Source organism: Chelonoidis abingdonii, chromosome 5, assembly GCF_003597395.2.
Source record: "Chelonoidis abingdonii isolate Lonesome George chromosome 5, CheloAbing_2.0, whole genome shotgun sequence".
NCBI lineage: Eukaryota > Metazoa > Chordata > Testudines > Testudinidae > Chelonoidis > Chelonoidis abingdonii.
The window spans coordinates 42195053-42215309 of record NC_133773.1 but is presented as its reverse complement, the minus strand read 5'-3'; the positions used below and the strand labels follow the sequence as shown (position 1 = coordinate 42215309).

General features: G+C 39.7%; 1 protein-coding gene across 1 annotated transcript in view; it reads left to right on the top strand.

The window, feature by feature from the left end:
• Positions 1 to 20257, top strand: part of TNIP3 (TNFAIP3 interacting protein 3) — a 123388-nt gene that overhangs the window by 31582 nt on the left and 71549 nt on the right. Inside the window, exon 2 of the mRNA XM_032762526.2 lies at positions 11987 to 12072. Coding sequence (XP_032618417.2) covers positions 11987 to 12072 — 86 coding nt within the window. The remainder of the gene's footprint in view (positions 1 to 11986; positions 12073 to 20257) is intronic.

Here is a 20257-nt window from a genome sequence, read left to right as displayed (position 1 = left end):
GCTTTTTATCCTTATCTGCTGGTCTTTATGGCATATGAGGATGTACCAGGACTTTTTGGCTCATTATTTCACTGCAGTGATAATGTTGAATTCATTTTATTTGTCTTATTTAAAGATCTTATGTTTTTACAGTGGCTCTTAAACCATGCCTAGTGGTGGTAAGAAATGTACAAGCAGGTTCTGTACAGCTCACCTCTGAATATGGGAACATTTCAGAGCCATAATGTCTTTAATTCATAGTGATACATACAGTGTTAGTAGTATAAACACAGCTAGCTGTGAGTGATGTTGAGTTATACTGTATGTGGGGGAGGGGAGGAAATAATCCACTAAATGCTTTTTCTGACTGTTTTTCTTTTGTATAACTACTAAGTTGATTAAATTGTTAGATTGCCCCAGTTAACAGTTTTTAAGTGCTATAGTATTTGTAACATTACCCCCATGGACTCTGAGAACTAGTATTTCCTGATCTGAGGTGAAAATGCTTTTTGCATTAGGTTAACGGTAGGAACTCCAGACCCAACTAGCTCCATGTTGTTAAAATTAAGTAATAGCTGCCAAGACACCTGTGAGGGTTAACAAGCAAACAGGCTAGATGCAGTGGGTGGCAGACATTCCTCAAAGGTCATCCTTTCTCTTATTCCCAGACCTGGCTGCACCCTGGCGTCCTGATTAGTGTGCAGCTTGGTTCTGGCAGAATTCAAATCTTTAGCAACAATGGTCAAACATCATATATAATCTCAGTGTGTCTGTCTGTTCTATTCCTATATAAATTTACATGGAAAGTAACTGTTTTCAATCTGGGTGAGAGAGATTTAAAATTGGAGTTCCTCCCTGCAGCCATGCAATAGGAGCTGTGCTAAGCTTATCTCAAATGCCCATGTCAGCCATGCCCTCTCCGCACCCCGCCTGTCTGCTGTTTCACCATTGCTTCCTCAGCCTACACTTGGATATCAAGGTGTTAGATATAGTGCACAAAAAACAAGTGAAAGAGAACTGAGTTCCTCATCAAACTCAGGCTCTTCAGCCTTGCCTTTAAGGCTGTGCACAGTGCTGAGCTTGTCCACATCTTACCTCTTGTCTCCAACTGTACCCTGTGTTTGTACGTTACTCTTTGCAAAGTATGCCCCCCTTTTGTCTCCTCTCCCAAATCCATTGTGTGTGTGTTTTTGTTTTTTGGTTTACTAACATCCCTATGCCTGGAACAACCTCCTTTCCCCTCATGTGCTGAACAAACTCCTTATGCCCCAAGTGTCTGCTCCAAAACCCCTTGAAGTCAATGGGCTCCAAATCCCGTCTAAAGACTTGCTCTGTTTTGACTAGCATTCCACCAGCCACTTCCCATTTCTGCTCCCTCCTGTCTTTTAATGTAGCTCTCCTTATAATTTGCAAAAGTAAAACCCCCTTGTGCTAATAAGGTATATACCAAACTTAACTTACTGACCACCTTGCTTCTACATTGTCTCTCTTTCCCTTGCCACTGTCTTTTATTACTCAGATTGTAAAGAGCTATGCTGCTCATTGATCCTGTGGTGCTTTATAGATAATAAAGCACAAATTGTTCATTGCATAACCTGAAGTTTACAAAGCACTAAACAGTTACTTCCTCCTTCCCTGCTGTCCCACCCTAAAAAAAACCCAAACCCAAAACCCTACAGGTTTTTAAATGCTAATGAATATTAACTATAGATTATCTTGGCAATGCCATTGGAAAGGTTGTTCTCACAGTACTAATCCAACTGGAAATACAGAATATGCTCAGAGTAAAGTCTAGTAGAATTCTTAGGCAACATCATCAGAACTGAAATGTTTGTCGTTGCAAAAAGAAACAGTTTTCATAGTCCTAAAATAGAGTGACAGATTTCAGAGTAGCAGCTCTGTTAGTCTGTATCCGCAAGAAAGAACAGGAGTACTTGTGGCACTTTAGAGACTAACAAATTAATTTGAGCATAAGCTTTCCTGGGCTACAGATAAATAAATAAATTTGCCTAAAATAGTGTGTGTATTCATGTTTTTAGAGGTTTTATTGAACTTTATTAAACAAGTTAACCAAATTATGTGCTCTAACATTGTTCTATCCTCATAAAAAAAGCAGTATGCAATGCATGGGCCTAGAGTGCTGCTGGCTCACTCCCCAAATCTGCACATCAGCATTGGCTTAATTAAAATGTTGCATGCTCAAGTAAACTATTAAGCACATGGGAGTATTTCTCTACTGTATATAAAATGGACTGATGAGATGATTTATTGGGGAGTCTCCTGAGGTCTCAGAAAAGGATTATTAGCAGAGATGCATGCAGTATTTGTGGAGAAAGGGGAAACTCAGAATTTGAGGATATTTGTAATTTGTTTCTAACTTAATAGGGATCTCCGACTTCTGTTTTAATTTAGCTTTTGATTTTTTTAAATTTATTTTATTTTTAAATAACCAGCTTTTCTCTCTAATTCCCTGTGACTGTTGTATTTTTATGGAGAGAGAGAAAGTTGGGTACTTGTTTGAAGGTGGAAGGAAAGAACTGAGTGCTTTTGTCAGAGAGGCACTGTAAGTGGGTTGGACAGCTTGGTGATACTTGTTGCTTTCCTGTGGTTTGTGCAGTCTAACTGAAAGTATAGGGCTGATACTCCTTGCACTGGACTCGCATTTAACCCCACAAATTAAAAGCCCGATGCTGCATTAGGATTCACTCATACAGAACCCCATCCAAATATGGAATCCAACTGACTTCAGTGGAGTTCTGCACAGGCACTAGGGTGACCAGACAGCAAGTAAGAAAAATTGGGATGGTGAGTGGGAGTAATAGAAGCCTATATAAGAAAAAGACCCCAAAATCAGGACTGTCCCTATAAAATCAGGACATCTGGTTACCCTAACAGGCACTGTGGTCTGTGTGAATAAATCCCTATGTGGGCCTGGAGCCTACATTTGGTGACACTTCTGCTATAACTCCTTGTTTATTTCTGAGGAAGAGGGTTTGTAATCACACATCCAGAAATAGTTGCTGTACATATAAATTTGGCTATCAAGGAGAGCCAGGCAAATAACTGTTTTTTATTTATTTATTTATTTAATTTTGGTTGGGGGAGAGAGAATTCAGGTCGACCTCAAATGATATATTTAAGTTTCACGGAACTGCAGAAGTGGAAAATAAACATGATTTGCGTTGAACACATTTTGTTTGGTTTTTTAGTTTTTTAATTTTTTTTAAATGAAAAGTCATTTTGACTGAAACTTATGAAATGTTTCAGTCAACCTGGAACTATATTTTTTTTTCTGCCAAAAGAAGTTTTGCCTGAATAATTTCACCCACCTCTACTCTTCAGATCTCAAATGTGAAGCAATTGAAAAACAAATCAGTTAAATTAATTCAATTTTTAATCAATTGATGAATGCACCTAAAAACACCATTTTGGTTTCCCCTGCCCTTTATTATAGTCTATTTCTAATGAGATTCTTTGACTTTAAAATATAGTTATATCCATAACGCCACCTGGACAAAGTATATAACCGTATTAAGAGCGGGTAAATAACTGCTGAATGAATGCAGGCTTTAAGTTCCATTATTAACCATGCCCAGATCCTGCAAAGAAAACCATGCAGTGGCCTCCAGTGTCCATCCAAACCCCAATGCCTTCAGTGGGTATTAGATTGCCCAGACAGCATAGTGGAAAAATTGGGAGAGGGAGTGGAACATAATAGGCGCCTATATAAGACCCAACCCCAAATATCAGGACTGTCCCTATAAAATCGGGACATCTGGTCACCCTAGTGGGTATCTGTGTGAGTGTTGGGAGGATTAGCCTATTTCCTTTTGCTGGATTAGAGTCAAAGGACTTGTATAGTACAAAACCACAGCCGCTGCTCCTCACCCTATGTGCGATAAACTTCCCCACTATTCCATAGTAGAGACTGCAGGATTGGGGCTTTAATTGACCTTCTGTCTACTTTCCAAACAAGTAGATTTTTTTTTTTCTGCATGTTCTGTTGAAAAGGTCTCTCTGTCTCTCTCTCTCTCTCTCTCAACAGTTATCTATTAACTTTTAGATTCCAGTGTTCTCTGATTGCAGGATCTTCAAGGTGGGATTTTTGTGGTGGTGTTTTTTCTTGTACATCTCTGAATGCACTGTTACCATAACAAATGAGATAGAATCATACTCTGTATAAGATTAATAGTGAGATGAGTTAAATTTTAATCTAGTATTTTAGCACCATACAGGAAGTGTATCAAATATATTTTTACATGTATCAAGTTGGGTAACAAAATGTTCACGTGTCTGTAATTGCTATTCACTTCTGAAAATCTTGACCTCAAGGTTTTAAGATGTTAATCAAGGACTCTACATAATACAGCATTTTGAGCACTGGATCAGGGAGAAACAAAAGCGGATCCAGAAGAATTCCAAGATTTGGTAGCGTCTGCATTGTGTGTGTTTCGGTGTGATCTTTCTGCTGCATTTAAATGGCTATGCTGAGTCTTCAGTGAAGAGGCTGATGTAAGAGCAGAAAAACACTAATGGCTGTTTCAAGGCTAGTCTTGTAAAACACTCATGGAAATATTACTGTGGTGAAAAAGCCAAACCTGGAAATGACCTTCTAGATGGAAACAGATCACTGAAGTATTAGTCTTTAAAATATGACTTCCCCAAAAACATGACGGGGAAAGAGTCTTGAAGGCTTTATTTCCCCCTCAATTAGTTTCGGTATGTGTAGCTTAGACCTTTTTTCACACAATATGCTCTACTCTATTGCTTTTATATATTGATCACATTTACAGTAACAGCCTGTCTCTTCCTCCCTCTCCTCCAACTCCTCCGACAGAACACCCACATACCACTTACACTTACCATGACCTACAGGCTTGTTTACCAATGGCATTCGTGACTAGAAGAGTTCCACTTACTTTGTGGCTGTGTAATATGTGTACTGCTTAGAATGATTAAATGCTCCTCTTATCTCATCATTATATGAATCTGTGTTGTTTAACACCTGTGTCTAGGCTGAAGAATATGTGACACTGAATAGCATCTTTCTGAGGTAATACATTTTGCATAATTTGGTAACCTTATATTCAAGTTTCACTCACTAGCATATTTTCTCCCTAAGAAAAGCCACAATGTCCCTTCTATTACCCCATGCTTTTTCTCAGTTTTGTTGGTGAAATATGATGGTAATTTCATACCAACTTCCTTAACTTGGTAACTGATTTAAACAGCTAGGTGACTGAGAGGAAGAGTACAGTTTCTCCTGTCTTTTTTTTGTAATGGTGGGCTGCCTGATCGATACAATGACAACTACCTGTTTTAATGATCAGAATACATAGTTTGAGGTAGTGGTTCTCAAACTGCTATGGTCTGTAAACCTCTGGTGGTCTTCAAAATAAAACATTTGGGAAAAATAAATGGTTTGCCTGGAATGTGTCCTATGAGAGAATCTCTATCGTCAGAGTATGTAGATTGGAAAAGTTGGAGTATCCTTCATCTAGGGTCTAAATCTGCATTTCTGTTAATTCTAACATTAATAAATTAGTCTGAAAACATCTGTTCTAAAAAAGAAAAAACCTCCCTGTCTTAATAATGTGACATATCACCCCTTGTATTGCTGCCAGAACAGACACTTACTGCAAGCATTATATTTCTGTAACATTTCTACTAGGGAGCAGACTCTTCTGCTAGGCTAGATTCAGTGTGGTATCTGGAATCCCTTGTTAAAATTTGTTTGCCTTGAGCCCCCACCAAGAGCTGTACTCAAACTAAGCCCATTAAAATCTAAATGGCCCCTCACAATATTTTAACCCTCACAAACATGTGCAGGGGTCTTGGTAACCTAGGGTCATAACCAAATTGATTTAGAAACAAGAACAAACAAGTTGTCTGTTGGTTAGAGCCCACCCACTCCAAACTATGCATCTCAGGAGAAGCCTCACCAATTGTATTCACAAATGCAGTCCAATCCCAATTTGGCCACTTGGCAATTTTGTGCCTACTCAATTCTAGATCAGGGTGGCCCATTCTCCCCCCACTGAATAACCCCCATTAATTCTCACACATGCACATTCTTTCACACATCCACAGTTACACAGCACATTTAATGCAGTATATGAGTTTGGAACATGGGGAATCCTCAGTGTTACCAGATTTGCCTGTTACTTTGGGGTATGCTCATTTATTTGGGTTACTCTTTTTGAGGGGGGGTTCTGTAATTCTATCAATGCACTGCTTGTGTCATGTGTATTTTCATATGGAGCTCTACTTCTCCCTTCTGCAAGTCCCCTCCCAATGGAGCTATCTTGCAGGACGAAGGTTCCCTAGGGCTGGGTTCCTCCAGCCCCAGAACTGGATGAACACAAATGAGTGTGTGTGCGCGTGCACACGCACGCACACACACACACATTAACAGAGCACGTCTGAGTGGACTGGGTCAATCAGCACTTTCAAGCTGCCCCTTTATGTGTCCCAGATTCAGCATGTTCCTATCCTCACTCACACATCACAATTGTACTGGTAGTAACCTACTTGATGAGCAAACCCCACAGTATTTTGGGCGCTGCAGGGATCTTTAGCTTAGGTAAAAGAAGCATTGCTGCAGAGTAAATGGGGAAAGCTAAAACCACAAAAGAGTAAAGCTCAGATAGAGAGAGAAGCAACCAGCTTAACCATAAAAGTTATTTATTGAATAATAGTGATAACTACACAAGGAGAGCCTAAACCAACATAACATACATTATTAACGGTTAATACTTAAGGTAGAAAGGAAAACAGAGAGAGAGAAAGAAGGGGATCTCACCCACTCCATGAGGCTTGAACTGGTCAGGGTTCCCAGGTGATGGTGGTAGCTCAGGGGTCCTGAGTGCTGGAGACAGGCAGAGCCCCCAGCACAATCAGTCAGGAGAAGATGGAGTCCCAGTGGAACTGATGCATAGTTTGGATCTAAGCATCAGAACACTTACTTGAACATAGGTAGGTTTTTTTGCAGAGAAACAACAATGGTTCAAGGGAGAACACTAGATTTGTTTATGGGTAAACTGATGACTCAAGAGTTTTCTTTAGGCTAGACCAGGGGTCGGCAACCTTTCAGAAGTGGTGTGCCGAGTCTTCATTTATTCACTCTAATTTAAGGTTTTGCATGCCAGTAATACATGTTAACATTTTTAGAAGGTCTTTTGCTATAAGTCTATAATATATAACTAAACTATTGTTGTATGTAAACTAAATAAGGTTTTTAAAATGTTTAAGAAGCTTCATTTAAAATTAAATTAAAATGCAGAGCCCCCTGGACCGGTGGCCAGGACCCAGGCAGTGTCAGTGCCATTGAAAATCAGCTCACATGCTGCTTTCGGCGTGCATGCCACAGGTTGCCTACCCCTGGGCTAGACAATAGGAGCTGATCACTCTTGGCTATGAGTGGCGTTTTCTTCCAGGGAGCTCACAGTGCAACTAGGCTGCTTCTGTATTTTGGATATCAATCAAGGATTTCTTGCTAGAATTGGTCTGATAACTGCTGAGCTGGGTGTGGGCAGGCATAGGTTCATTAACATCTGGAGCAGAGATCCCCCATGATGCAGTGCTCCCTGTTTTTCTGGTCCCAGAGTTTAGTGCAGTTCTCTGTTCTCCATTCTGTATGCAAATGGAGAAGTCTCTCTGTCCCATCTTTCATGCAGATGAGGCTAGGGCAGTTGTCTCTGTTGTTCATTCTGTATGCTAATAGAGATATCTTAAGCTTGTCAATCTTGTCAGGAAGGGTCTAAGTGTGTCTTCCACACCCTTCACTGCTCTCTGCAAGCCTTTTCTCTGATCAGTTTTGGTTCAAGGGAGCACCCTCAGTTTTCCCTTTTTGCCCACAGGAGAAGCCAGAGACCAACATATGCAAATTCCTTCCCTCCACAATTACCTCATTTTACCTACAGAGAGAGACAAAAAGCTTCTATTCCCACAAGCCTGAAAGCCTTGTGGCTTTCATTTCTGTATGATTACCTGTTTCTGTTCTTGTGACTTATATGTGTATGCAGTAGAGGCAAAAGCATACAAATACAGGATTTGCATTAGAAAGACATTCAGACATAGAAATTTGGTGGAGGAAAGAGCTGGAAGGAAGAACTAAAATTTCTGATATTCTAGAATTGCACTGCACATCTCTAATCCAATTTCTAGATTTTACCACTGTGGCACTAAACTATACCATTTTTTATGGATTGTTGCAGAGCAGTATTTTGTCTGAAGGATAAACAAAGTGAAAACTTCATGGGAATTAATTTACATAATATAGAAACTTGCTAACAATTTAAGAACTTTTCTGGGCTTCTTAACTTGATGAATACAGGGCTGGCTAGTGTCATTCAACTTTCTGAATGACAATTTATTAGAGATAATCAAAATTTTGTCAGTATCTTTTCAATGAAAAATGCCTTTTTGACTAAAATGAAATCTTTTGAGGAAAAAGTCTCATGTTTGGTCAATTTTCTAGCTTTTTCAATAATTAAAAAAAAGAAAAATTGTATTTTCTGCAAATAACTTTCAAAAACTGAAATATTTTTGGTCATTTATTGGAAAAATATTTTTGTGTGTGTGAAATTCTGGAAAAAATTGAAAAATGCCAATTTGTGGGAATTTTTTTCTTTTAACTGGCTCTACACCTTATAAATATGTGTCTAATTCATCATTGTAACTCTGTTGCTGTCTTTAAAAGTCCTGGAAGTAGCCAGACACTTTCTGTAACTCTCAGTAGTTTTCTACCTGAATATTACAAACCCATTTTCTGCAAAGACTCATGACATTTTTTATTTGAAGTAGCTGAATTCTCCAGTATCTTAAATTTAATTTTCACAATTTATAATAAAAAGCCCAGTAAATAAATTATATTGCACTGTAAAAATCAGTTATTACTAGAAAAATATTAATACTGTGCACAAATACCGTAAACGTATTTGTCATAATTTGTTTAATAATTTAGGACTCTGTTGGGCTGGTTGTGTGAATGAGACCCAACGTGGAAATTTCCTTGAAATGATGCCTTAAAATAGCTTTTCACTTGCTGTATCCAGAAACTGAAGATCTGAAAAGGAAGGCTGCTGCTACTCTCTAAAACATCCCCCTATATCAAAGAGTTGAAGTTGGTTTAACATTTACCTCCTTTCAGAATGCCCTCAACGTGTGTGGCTTTAGTGCACTCACCAATGTGTAATGTATAACACCTCTCCCACACGCATCCATTCTGAATTTGGCTTGCTGAGTCTGTGAAGCAACTAACAGGCATGTATAAAAAAGTGTCAAACTTTATTTCCCAGTTCCTTGGTATCTCGATTACATCCACTTTAACTCCTTTATACATCAATAAGTAAATGTAATGACGTTGAATGATTCTAACATGGACCATCTACATTTGGCCCGTTACACCTAGATATTTTGACACATGCTGTAATACACAACATGGCATGTTGACCTGAGACAACTGCAATACCCAGGTCCAGCAGGCTGAATTAGAGATGGAGTGGCAATCTGAACTCTGGATTTTCTTTCCTTGAACAACTAAGGCCAGTTTCTTTAATTTCATTGGTTTTTGTTTTTATTACGTCTGGGTCCAAATTTTTAATCTTGATATCTAAAATTAGGGACCTTAATCTAAATTCAGGCACCTATGTAAGTGGCCTAATTTTCAGATACTAAGCACCCACAGCTCCCACTGAAGTCAAACTACTACAACTTAAAGCATTTCAACACATTTTTGTTACAATTAAAGACATTTGTAAAACTCAGGAAAGCTGGAATCAAGTTTCACATAAACTGAATTGCCATCCTTTTCTAATGGGATCTTTGTAATTAGTGATTACCAGATGCATTTAAAATGTGAGAAGTGCCTGAGGGTATAGGAATTTAAGAGAAAAAAAAAGCCAAACACCTCAGATCTTACCCTGGTCACCTTTTAAGATTCTGCTGTGTGCACAGGTGAAGCAGTAAGGTGTCTATTAAATGTTTTGTTGTGGTTTGAGTTTGTTGATGTTACTTATAAATATATTTATCACTAATTGAAAACTCATTTGGTTTCAAACAATCTTTCTTTGGTTGTGATAACTTCCCACTTTATTTCAGTGTTCAAACTGTCATCCTTCCATTTGATATTCTGAAACCACACAAGTCACAATAGGTAGGTGGAGATAAAACTAGTGTTCTAAAAGCAGCAATTACAGTGATGCAATTGTTCTCCAGTAGTTAGATCAAAGTCGTGAGAATGAGGATTTCTGGATTTCAATCCTGAATGAACCAGTGACTCGTCACAGGTTATGGAGCCTGAATCAACACACAATGCCATCAGTAGAAAGAATCTCATGAATTTCAATGGGCATGGGATCAGACTCTTAACAGTTCTGTGCCTCAGTTTCCCTATGTGTGTACTGAGAATAATATTTCATAAGGGTCTTGTGAGACTTAATAAATATGTGTTTGTTGAGATTTTTTAGATCTTTGGCTGGAAAGGGCTATTTAAATGCAATTTTTTCCCCCGGGAGTAGAGGTGGTTATTCTTGATGGAATCTTTGCTTGAGAAGGTTTTTCTTGGCTTTTGCACATTGAAGACACAGGGCCATATGGTGGCTGGCCTATATGCAGGGGAAGGGAAGAGTTTAAGGAGGCTGCCCCATCATTGCATCTCCTGCACATCTCCTGTTGCAGCTGCACTTGTTGAGCGCCAGTGAAGGCAGGAACTGTTGACTCTATATCCTGTGATTGCCCACTTCTCTGAGCCACCTTGCCCAGACATGCAACCCCTATTCATTTAGAAGCCTGAGCAGAGCAGACTCGATCCTTCAGAGAGAATCTCTCATAAGCCACTCTCCTACTTCTGTGACCATCCTGCACTCAAGAGTTCTTTCTCATGGAACAATTTCTATAGAATATAATAGCATAGTCCAAAAACTATTTTCTGTGGAATTTACTAGGGATTTCTAGTCCTGAAAGAGAATTCTGTAGAATGGTTCAATAAACCCATAGACTGCAGGGCCACCCAGAGGATTCAGGGGGCCTGAGGCAAAGCAATTTTGGGGGCCCCTTCCATAAAAAAAGTTCAATACTATAGAATACTATATTCCCATGGGGGACCCTGCAGGGCCTGGGGCAAATTGCCCCACTTGCCCCTCCCCCCATCTAGGCAGCCCTGATAGACTGTCATTCTGTGTAAACTTCTGACAGGGGCGGCTCCAGGCGCCAGTGCAGCAAGTTCATGCCTGGGGTGGCAAGCAGTGGGGGGTAGCCTGCTGGTTGCTGTGAGGGTGGCAGTCAGGTTACCTTCTGGCGCGGGACCGGGGCGGACCTCCCACAGAAACACCGCCGAAGGCTGCCTGACTGCCATGCTTGGGACGGCAAAAAACATAGAGTTGCTCCTGACTTCTGTAGTACTTTTTTAGAGTAACTCTATCAAACATTACTGCATTTCTAGAGACCCTTAATGGATGATTTGGGTCATAGCAGTTTGATATTCTAAATTACTTCCACTCGTCTTCTTAAAAAATACAAAAAAAATCCTCCAAATATATCTTCAGTGTGTCAAATTCAGTTCTCCTGCTCTGGGCATAAACACTGCTTTGTGCTTGGACTCAGCTTGGCATCCATGACATAATATTTGGATCCATGAGGGAGGCCTGGGATTGCTGGAGCCCTGCTACTGACCCTCTCACCAACAAATCTGGTACTATTTATGGGGGGAGGGGGGGAGGGTCGTGGGATAGAGGTAGTGTCATCCTTATGTTTCTGTATATGGAATATTTGTATTTAGAGTCCAAATTTCTGCAGAAACAGTGGTGGTCTCACAGTCCACCAGCCAGCTGCAGTTAATGATAGAGGAAAAGGAGCAAGATATAGAGAACCAAGTGCTGTAAAGTATCTTTCAAACACGATCATTTCTTCCCATTTAATTCCTGCACTAAAAACATCAAAAAGGCCTGGTCCCTGCTCAAACTGTTCTTTTCCTTGGTGTAACTTTTTTTCCTTCCATTTCTGACAGATTCATTGTGGACTGCTCAAAAAGAAGAAGGAAGATGCAGAGAACGCTCTAGAGCTGTGCACCAGTGAATCTCCTGAGGCCGAAAGGTATGTATTAATTCATCACAGAAAATCTCTCCTTTTTAAGGCATCAGACACTTCTGTAAATACTGAAAATGTACTTATAAACAGCACTTCCCATGGCGTAGAACTGAACACCATGGTACCCTTTGTTGTTCAATCAAAATTTTGTATGCCAGTCTGTGTTCTTCGAAATGGGAATTTATCCTTCTCCATAGCTCTCATTGCTCACTTCCAGCCATTCCTCTGGAAAACTAGATCTGCTAATTTGATCAACAGAAATAGGATACATTACTGAGTATACATATAGACCTTATTCACCCTAAAGGGAAAGATTTATCACTGGCTGCCATTGCAGCTCTGCTAATGGTAGAGCTTATAGTGTAGGTTAGGCTCAAGTATTCCACGCCCCACCCCCACCATCTAACCCTGCTTGGTGTAAAACAGGGTGAGAGTAGCTCCTAAAGTTCCTAGATTTGCCAGTACAGCTATAAAGTGCCATAAAGAATTGTGCGGCATGTTCCAGTGAATCCTGTAATATCTAATCAACATGTTAAACTTTTAACAGAAGTTTATCTGTCTAGCTAGAGATTAACAAATAGAAAAGTGTTTTAAAAAGAGCTAAGTGTTCTGTGTTTGTCAGAGAGAGAATGAAAGGAGACAACATTCAAAAGCTAATTGTTAGTTGGATTTTTGAGGGGATTTTTTAAAAAATAGGCATTTTTTCTTTAGTGACTTTTTTAATCTTTGTGAATTGTTAGGTTGGATATCCCTCGAAATGGGTGTTCTCTGTTTATCCAAAAAGTAGCTACAGCATGGGCAGACAAACTCCAACCTTGCCCATACCATCCTGCTCACGTAGCTCAACTGTGACCTGGAAGAACTACTTCTATGGATGTGAAAGGAGTGGTTTCCATGCCACATGCTGATGATAGCACCTTTTTTGAGACAAGAAACCAGTTAATGGCAGTTTGTGGTGGTGGTTCTGTGATGTGAACTCCTGACTAACAAGACTCCAACTTGTCTTGTGCAGGCATTGCAGTGTAATAACTTGACCAGCCACTACTGAGCTGGATTTTCATTGGTAGCATAAGGTAACAGACTGTATTGCATCTCCAGACTTCCTTCCCCTCACCAACCACTCTACATTTCCTAGACTAACTCTAAATTGTCTCCTCTTTGTTGTATTTTGTTTATATTAGGGATGGCTAAATCTGAACTTGTCTGGTTCATATGGGAAAAACAAACTAAGACATTTTGGGCTAGATTATTAGTTGGTGAAAAGTAGTCTAATCTCACTTACTTCCATGGAGCTATACCAATTTACACTAGGTGAGGTGCTGAAGCACTCTTCGTAAAGCACCAATAAGGGTTAAAACTGGTGATAAATCTAAATACTGTCTTGGAGTGAGCTAATGTAAAAGAGACAATAATATTCATTGTGTGTTTCTTATTTCATTTAGCATGCTAATTCAGAAAAGATAGAATGCCAACTGGCATTCTCAAGTTGAAAAAAGAAAGCTGTGAGCTCCCAGTTGGGTGCTTTCAAAATTACGTATGCAATTCATTTAAATATTCAGACAGCTGTTCACAGGCTGAGCAGCAATTTTAAGAGCAGTTGTGTAGTATCTGAGCATTTTTGAGGCCTGCAGAATGCTATTTCTGTGCTTTCAAACATAGATTTCTAGCCCATCAGAAAGTAATTTTATATTCTTACTGTATTATAGTATGAACTCCTCCTTTTCTTGTCCCACATAACCTTATCATTTCTCTCCCTTGATTCTCCCTGCTTGGGTGGCATATTAGAAGAGATCTTACTTTGTGCGTCCCTTACCCATCAGGATTAATTATAAATATCCAGCCATACTACTTTTGATGGCTGGTAAGACTGCTGAAATAAAGTACCGATGTTTATCTTTTGATAGACATGTGTATACATGTGTGTGTGTGCTCTCTCTGGCTCTCTCATAGGCTATCACAGCCCCTCACAGCAGTGAGAATGCAACATCTTCTAGAAAGCTGTCTATTGAAATGATAGGTTATTCCACCTATGTTTTCAGCTACCCTACTAGTATTAGAGTGTATAGGAGTTACTCATGTGGCTGTGATGTCCTAGACAATACCTGTGTTTTACTGGTGCATACTGGTTTCTGCAAAAGGGTAAGTCATGCTACACTTGTTTGAAAAGGAAGTAATTCTTGGTCTGCTTTGAATTTCTGTATCTCTTTTACTGTCTCAGGTTTCACTTCCATTTTCACCATCTCCTGCCCCCTCCTCTCTTGTTAGCTTTCTGCATTTGGATGTTTAAGGAGACCATATCTGCCAGTTCAGAAACTTGCATGCTATTTGAGGGTTCTATTTGGCTGAGCTTTCCAGTCAACTGATTAATCATTGATTTGCATGGCAAAATGTTGACCCTCTTTCAACTAGTAATCAACATGCAGATAAAAGATTTCTGAGTTATGATGCTGGGTGAGTGCTCTGGTCGCTTTTTCCCTTGTAGGTAGCATTCATAATTCTCTTGCTGTCTGATCCAAAGTCCAGTGAGGTTAATGAGTCCATTGACTTCACTGGATCCAGTCTCATTCTGTATTAACAGGAATGTTGGATCAGGCTCTTTCTGCTTTATTCAGGCAACCATGTCAAGTAACCAAAGGAGACATTTTATTGTTCTATCTGCAGATGATATGATATAGAAGTAGGCAGGAGCTATATGTCACTACAGAGATTCGAGAGGAAAGGAACTCTGAGAAAAGGGAAAAGCAGAACACAATGGGGCCAAGCCCCTTGGCACTTGAAATGTATTGGCAGCCTTTCTTTTTCCTCTCCTTTCATATATATGCTATAAGGATAATGTAAAGACTGTGTGTGATATTGGATGTTTCTAAATGCCACCAGGCTGATAGGCTTACTCATTTATCTTTTAGCAAAATGCAATGGATAATAGGTGTGGCTTCAGTTAATTATTGGGATCTTTTTAGATTGTTTTCAAAGAAACAAGGTGTGTTTCTATCAAGAACATGTATCTCTCATTGTGATTTGTATAATTCTTAAAATTGAGCAAAATTCTTAAAGAGCAATTTTTTCTGTTCACGTTAACAGCACACTGCTTCTCCAGATGTGGCATTTGACAGCCAAACAGCTGTTGGCTATTAAATGTGCCTTAAAAGCTCCATTCCTTTGTCATAAAGGGAACAGAAATGAAGCAACATTTATGGGGTGACAGGCAGATGTTTTGGCTGGAACTGTATTGAGCGAAAGTTGAAGTGATTTCTCTATATGTCTCAATACACACACATTTTAACCCCCATTCTCTACTTTGCACTGTGAAGCCCTCTTCTCAAGAAGGAAAAAGGATTATTTCTAAATATTTTTCCTAGAGACCTTAGGCATCCCAGTTGAAAGATTCTGAATTTGTTTCGATTTCTTTTTTCAATGGATCTTAACTTCTGTGAATTTAGGCTGGATCTTCTAACAGTGTTTTCAAAACAACTTTAGTAAATTTCTATTTTTCTTTGTACTTCTGAATTTGCAAAGCTTAATGAAGTAAAGTGAATTATGTTGGGAATCATTTACAATATTCACTCTTTTCAAATGAAAAATATTGGGGGTGAAAAGGGTTATTTTTTTTTGTCAAAGTATAGATTTAATCTACCAGATAGGCTGGTTATTTAGTGATAATGTATATTTATGTGTAATAGAGTGTACTGCATAGACATATGCACAGTAGCACAGATGTAAGTTAGTGGAGTTGAAGTTCAAAACATGCAACTCCAATAACCAACCAGAAGTCTCATGAAGGCCAAATACCCATGTGCTATAACCTTGAACACCTTCATTGACTTCACTTGAGCTACACAACTTAGGATCTGGCCACTGATAGTTTTAATTAATATCAGATCTTCTTAAGGCTGAAAAATTAGACTGGAAATTCATGCATATTTTCTTGCAAGACTCCTGGTTCTTCCTGCTTCCAGTTGGGTTGGAAATTCCCCATGTAAAGCCTTTGTCATGGTATTTTGTCAGTTTCACATCTGGTCTTGATTGGATCAACCTATAATACAAAGGTCCTAATATCAGAGAGAGCAATCAAACGTTTTATAGAAATTAAATAATACTATATGAAATTCCTGTAAAACCCTATGGAATTTGAGAGTAATATAGAATTAAAGAGGATATTGTTTTTGTATATTTTTTTAAACAACATGGAGCATTTAATCACTGCTGTAAATTTATTCCCGTTGCAAATAGGGTTAGAAATTCTGGAGAAAGATCTCATTCTCTATCAAATTCTATAGGCCATTTCCATAAGGGAAGGAAGTACCGAGGCACATAGAGTGATAAATAACAGGGGGGAAATGTTAACTAACCTTTTCAAATATATAAAATGGTTTGTTTTGGGATGTGTCAATTTTCATTTTATCTGAGACAGTTCTTCCATCCTAATAAAATACATACATCTGCTTCTTTATATGGATCTTACCTTCATTGCAGACGTAGCCAAGTAGGATTCTCATGTCCAAAATGACCACCCATGGGGAAGAAGCATGAGATTTAACCCCTAGACTCTTGGATTCATTTCCGCTCAAAATAAGGCTCTCTGGTGCTGGAATCTGGCTGTAAATTGTCTCTATAAAGCCCCTTGTTTACAATTGCTCATGGTATATTCATAGTTCAGGAATCATACCTATGACACAAGTGTGGTAGACATACTGAAATTACACTGCATAGCATTGTGTGCATTAGAGATGAAAGTAATCATTAGAGGGAGTTAATGCACTGAAGCATAGAGAACAGCCCCCAAAGACCTGTGACTATGCTAATTTCTCTGAGTCCCAAATTCCATTTACATAGAAAACCACCTAGAGGGAGTCAAGAGTTGGCAAATGATGTGCTTATTCAAGTGGGAGGGGAGACTGATTGAACTCTTTTCATCCTGATGGTTCCCTAAGCCCCATACTGTCTCTGGGTTGCTGTATGGACTTATCCCTTCACAGAACAGCTGGAAAAAGTAAAGAAATGTCATCTCTTTTTTTTCATTTTGGTGAGGGGAAAAATGGAAAATACTCAATTTTGCTTCAAACCAAACCAATTTTTTTTTGTATTTTTCTTGTTCAGCCTCCAAACTGAAAAGTGAATTATTCTCTCAACTCCACTTTACAGCAGGGTTTGGTTAGTTTATCTTAGGAGTTTAAAATTCCTCCTTTTCTATTCTATCACTCGCCAACCTTTTCTAAGGACCAGAGTCCTGACAATCTTTCCATTTAATTCAATGGGCTGTGGATCAGGACTCATTCTTGCTCAGCAGGAATATTGTCCACCCATCACAAGATCCTGTGCTGTAAAAGTATTAAATGTAGCCCACTGCTTATAAAAAGAAAAAAGTGTTTGCCAGACCTTTCTTCCAGAGACCTGAGAGAATTACATCCATGAGTCTCCTGTTACATGCTGGCTTGGAAATCAAGAGACCAAAACTAAATCAAATGCAGATCTCACCCCTCATAATACTTGGGATGTGCTACTATTAGGCGATTGCACCACACTGGTGGAAGACTTGTGCAAATACATTTAAACCTATAGCATGTTGTGGTGGGGATGGGAAGGAGAGTATAATGTGATAAAGTTTTCTAAATTTGTGTTAATCTTCCACTTTTATTTAGCAAGCTGAACTGCTCAGACAGCATAGCTCTAGCCCAGAATTTCCTTTGTGAATCCATTTTATGACCCCAGCTGGGGTGAGTAGTCTTCTAATTACAGCTGCACTGTGTGCAAGAACGTCTCTTCACCAAACATCACTGAATCACCTCACCCACCTTGTCTCGGTTACTAAATATAGCTAGTCAATCTCCTTCATATATTTGATGATATCTCTATATATACAGGACCGGCGCCAGGGTTTCTGGCGCCCTAGGTGCCGGGCCGTTTCGCTGCCCCGCGCGCGGGTCTCGCGGCTCTGGTGGAGCTGCAGGACCAGCGGACCGTCCGCAGAAATGCCTGCGGCAGGTCCACCGGAGCCGCGGGACCAGCGGACCGTCTGCAGGTACGACTGCGGCAGCTCCACCGGAGCCGTCTGCTGCCCCCCCGGCAAAATGCCACCCCCCCCATAATGCTGGCACCCTAGGCGACTGCCTAAGTCGCCTAAATGAAAGCGCCGGCCCTGTATATATACTATGGCAGTGTTGCCTGGTTAATACAGCACTAGACTAAAACTCAGATGACCTGAATTCTGTTCCTGGCTCTGCCACAGGCCTGCTGGGTGATCTTGGGCAAGTCATTTCCCCTTTCTGTGCCCCAGTTTCCCCATTTGTAAAATGAGGGTAATGATACTGACCTCCTTTGTACAGTGTTTTGGGATCTACTGATGAAAAGCACTATATAAGAGCTAGGTATTCTTATTTGTTGGGTGTGAACGTACACACAACCTCTGAGGTTTTTATTTTATATAAAAAATAAAAAATAAATCTGTGAAGCAGTACCACATTAGAGTAGCATTGGGCCATTGCAAGTCATATTATATTACAGTATGAAAATTGGTCACCGTTTGTATAAAAGAGCAATATTGGTCTAGCACTGTGCATCAACTAAATCTCAACATTAAGTTTATCTCGTGTCTAGGCTGTATTTGAGATGATCATGAGGGGTGTATTATATCTCAAGATAGAGCTGACAACCTAATAAACATAAATATTCCATTGATGCTCTGTGTGCTTACTTGTTTATTACGAAAAAATCAAATGGGTCAGGGTTGTGGAGCATAGAACTTTTCACCTCTAGGCCACCTAGGATCAATCATGATTGGAAGTTAGCATCTGTTGGATGCTCACTATCCTATATGAAATAAATTGGTGGTCTTAGTCCATTTTCAAGATGACAGATGTCAAAAATTACTGGAGCAATGGGGCACTTATGTGGGAAGCCTCAGAAAAAAGGGGAGGAACAGTATAGCTATGGAGATTAAGCATCTTTCTCACCCCTACCCTGATTCAGGATGAAACACTGATAGAGAAGTTTGGGGGGAAATATTGCTGTACCTGGTCAGTGGATAATTTGAGTCTCCAGGTCTGCCCTGCTTCAGAGCAGTACATGATCTCTAAACTCTCTGGAAAAAAATGGACTGAGAGTCAAGCAGCAATCTGAGTCAGAGCTATAAAAGCCTAACCCAAAGTGAAAGTACTCAAATCACTCTCTTTAAAAAAATGTTTTAAAATGCTCCAGTTCTCCTGTGATCTCTGGACGCAAATTATTAGCACTGTATGGGGCTCTACAAAAACTTTGATATTTTCAAGCTTTTTGCGATGCATGTTGAGATTCAAGCTGGGTAGGCTGGTGATATTCCTCACATGTCACTTCTCCTGGTTCCCCGATTAGCTGAATCTACTCTTTGTGTTCACAAAAGCTCATAGAAGTCATTTTCTGTATGTCTCTGTTACAGAGTTAACATGAGTGATCTGCACCCACCTTAGCCTAGCCTGGGTGTGAGCAGCCACACCGCAAAGGTGTACCTGAGTTATTGTGTCCTTGCTAGTGCTAGGCTACCTGCCTGTGTACTACGACGTGTGGGGGCATATCGCATGGTTCTTTGTGTTGCAGTAAGTTGAGACACTGATCCTTTTCAGTTAATTTTGAGAATGCATTGAAGAGCTCCTAGTGCTCAAGTGATTTGCACTGCAAAGTGCATGTGCAAAAGCAGCACCTGGGCTTTAGGCTTTACTCCAGGATGGGCCAGTTATCTTGGAGTGAAAGCATCACTAAACTGGGGTCAGAAGTTTGTGTGTGTGGATGGGAGGAGGTTTGCAGTAACACCTGCATAATATACTGGGTGAACTGAGAAGTAAAGACATACAGTCTCTCCCCCGTCAAACGGTATTTTGGGGGTTTTCTCTAAACCAGTCCAAAAACCCTAGTGTCTGTCTATGTGATTCAGGTCTCCACAAGCCTATGCTGCTACTTCCTGTAATTCCATCACTGCATAGGCTGTGAAGAGATTCATTTTTCAGACAGTTGAGAATTTTTAAATATTGATTCCATTTTAACAAGGGCACCATTGTATGAGATACATGAAAATTCTGTTCTGTTATTGCATCAGAGGGCAAGTAGGTCCATGTGTTTGGGGCCTGACCTCCTGTAGATTACTATCCCTAAATATACGAGGCCTGGGAATTGGTTTGTTTGTTTTCCAATATTTGAGATTTTTTATAAACCTCTCTTTATT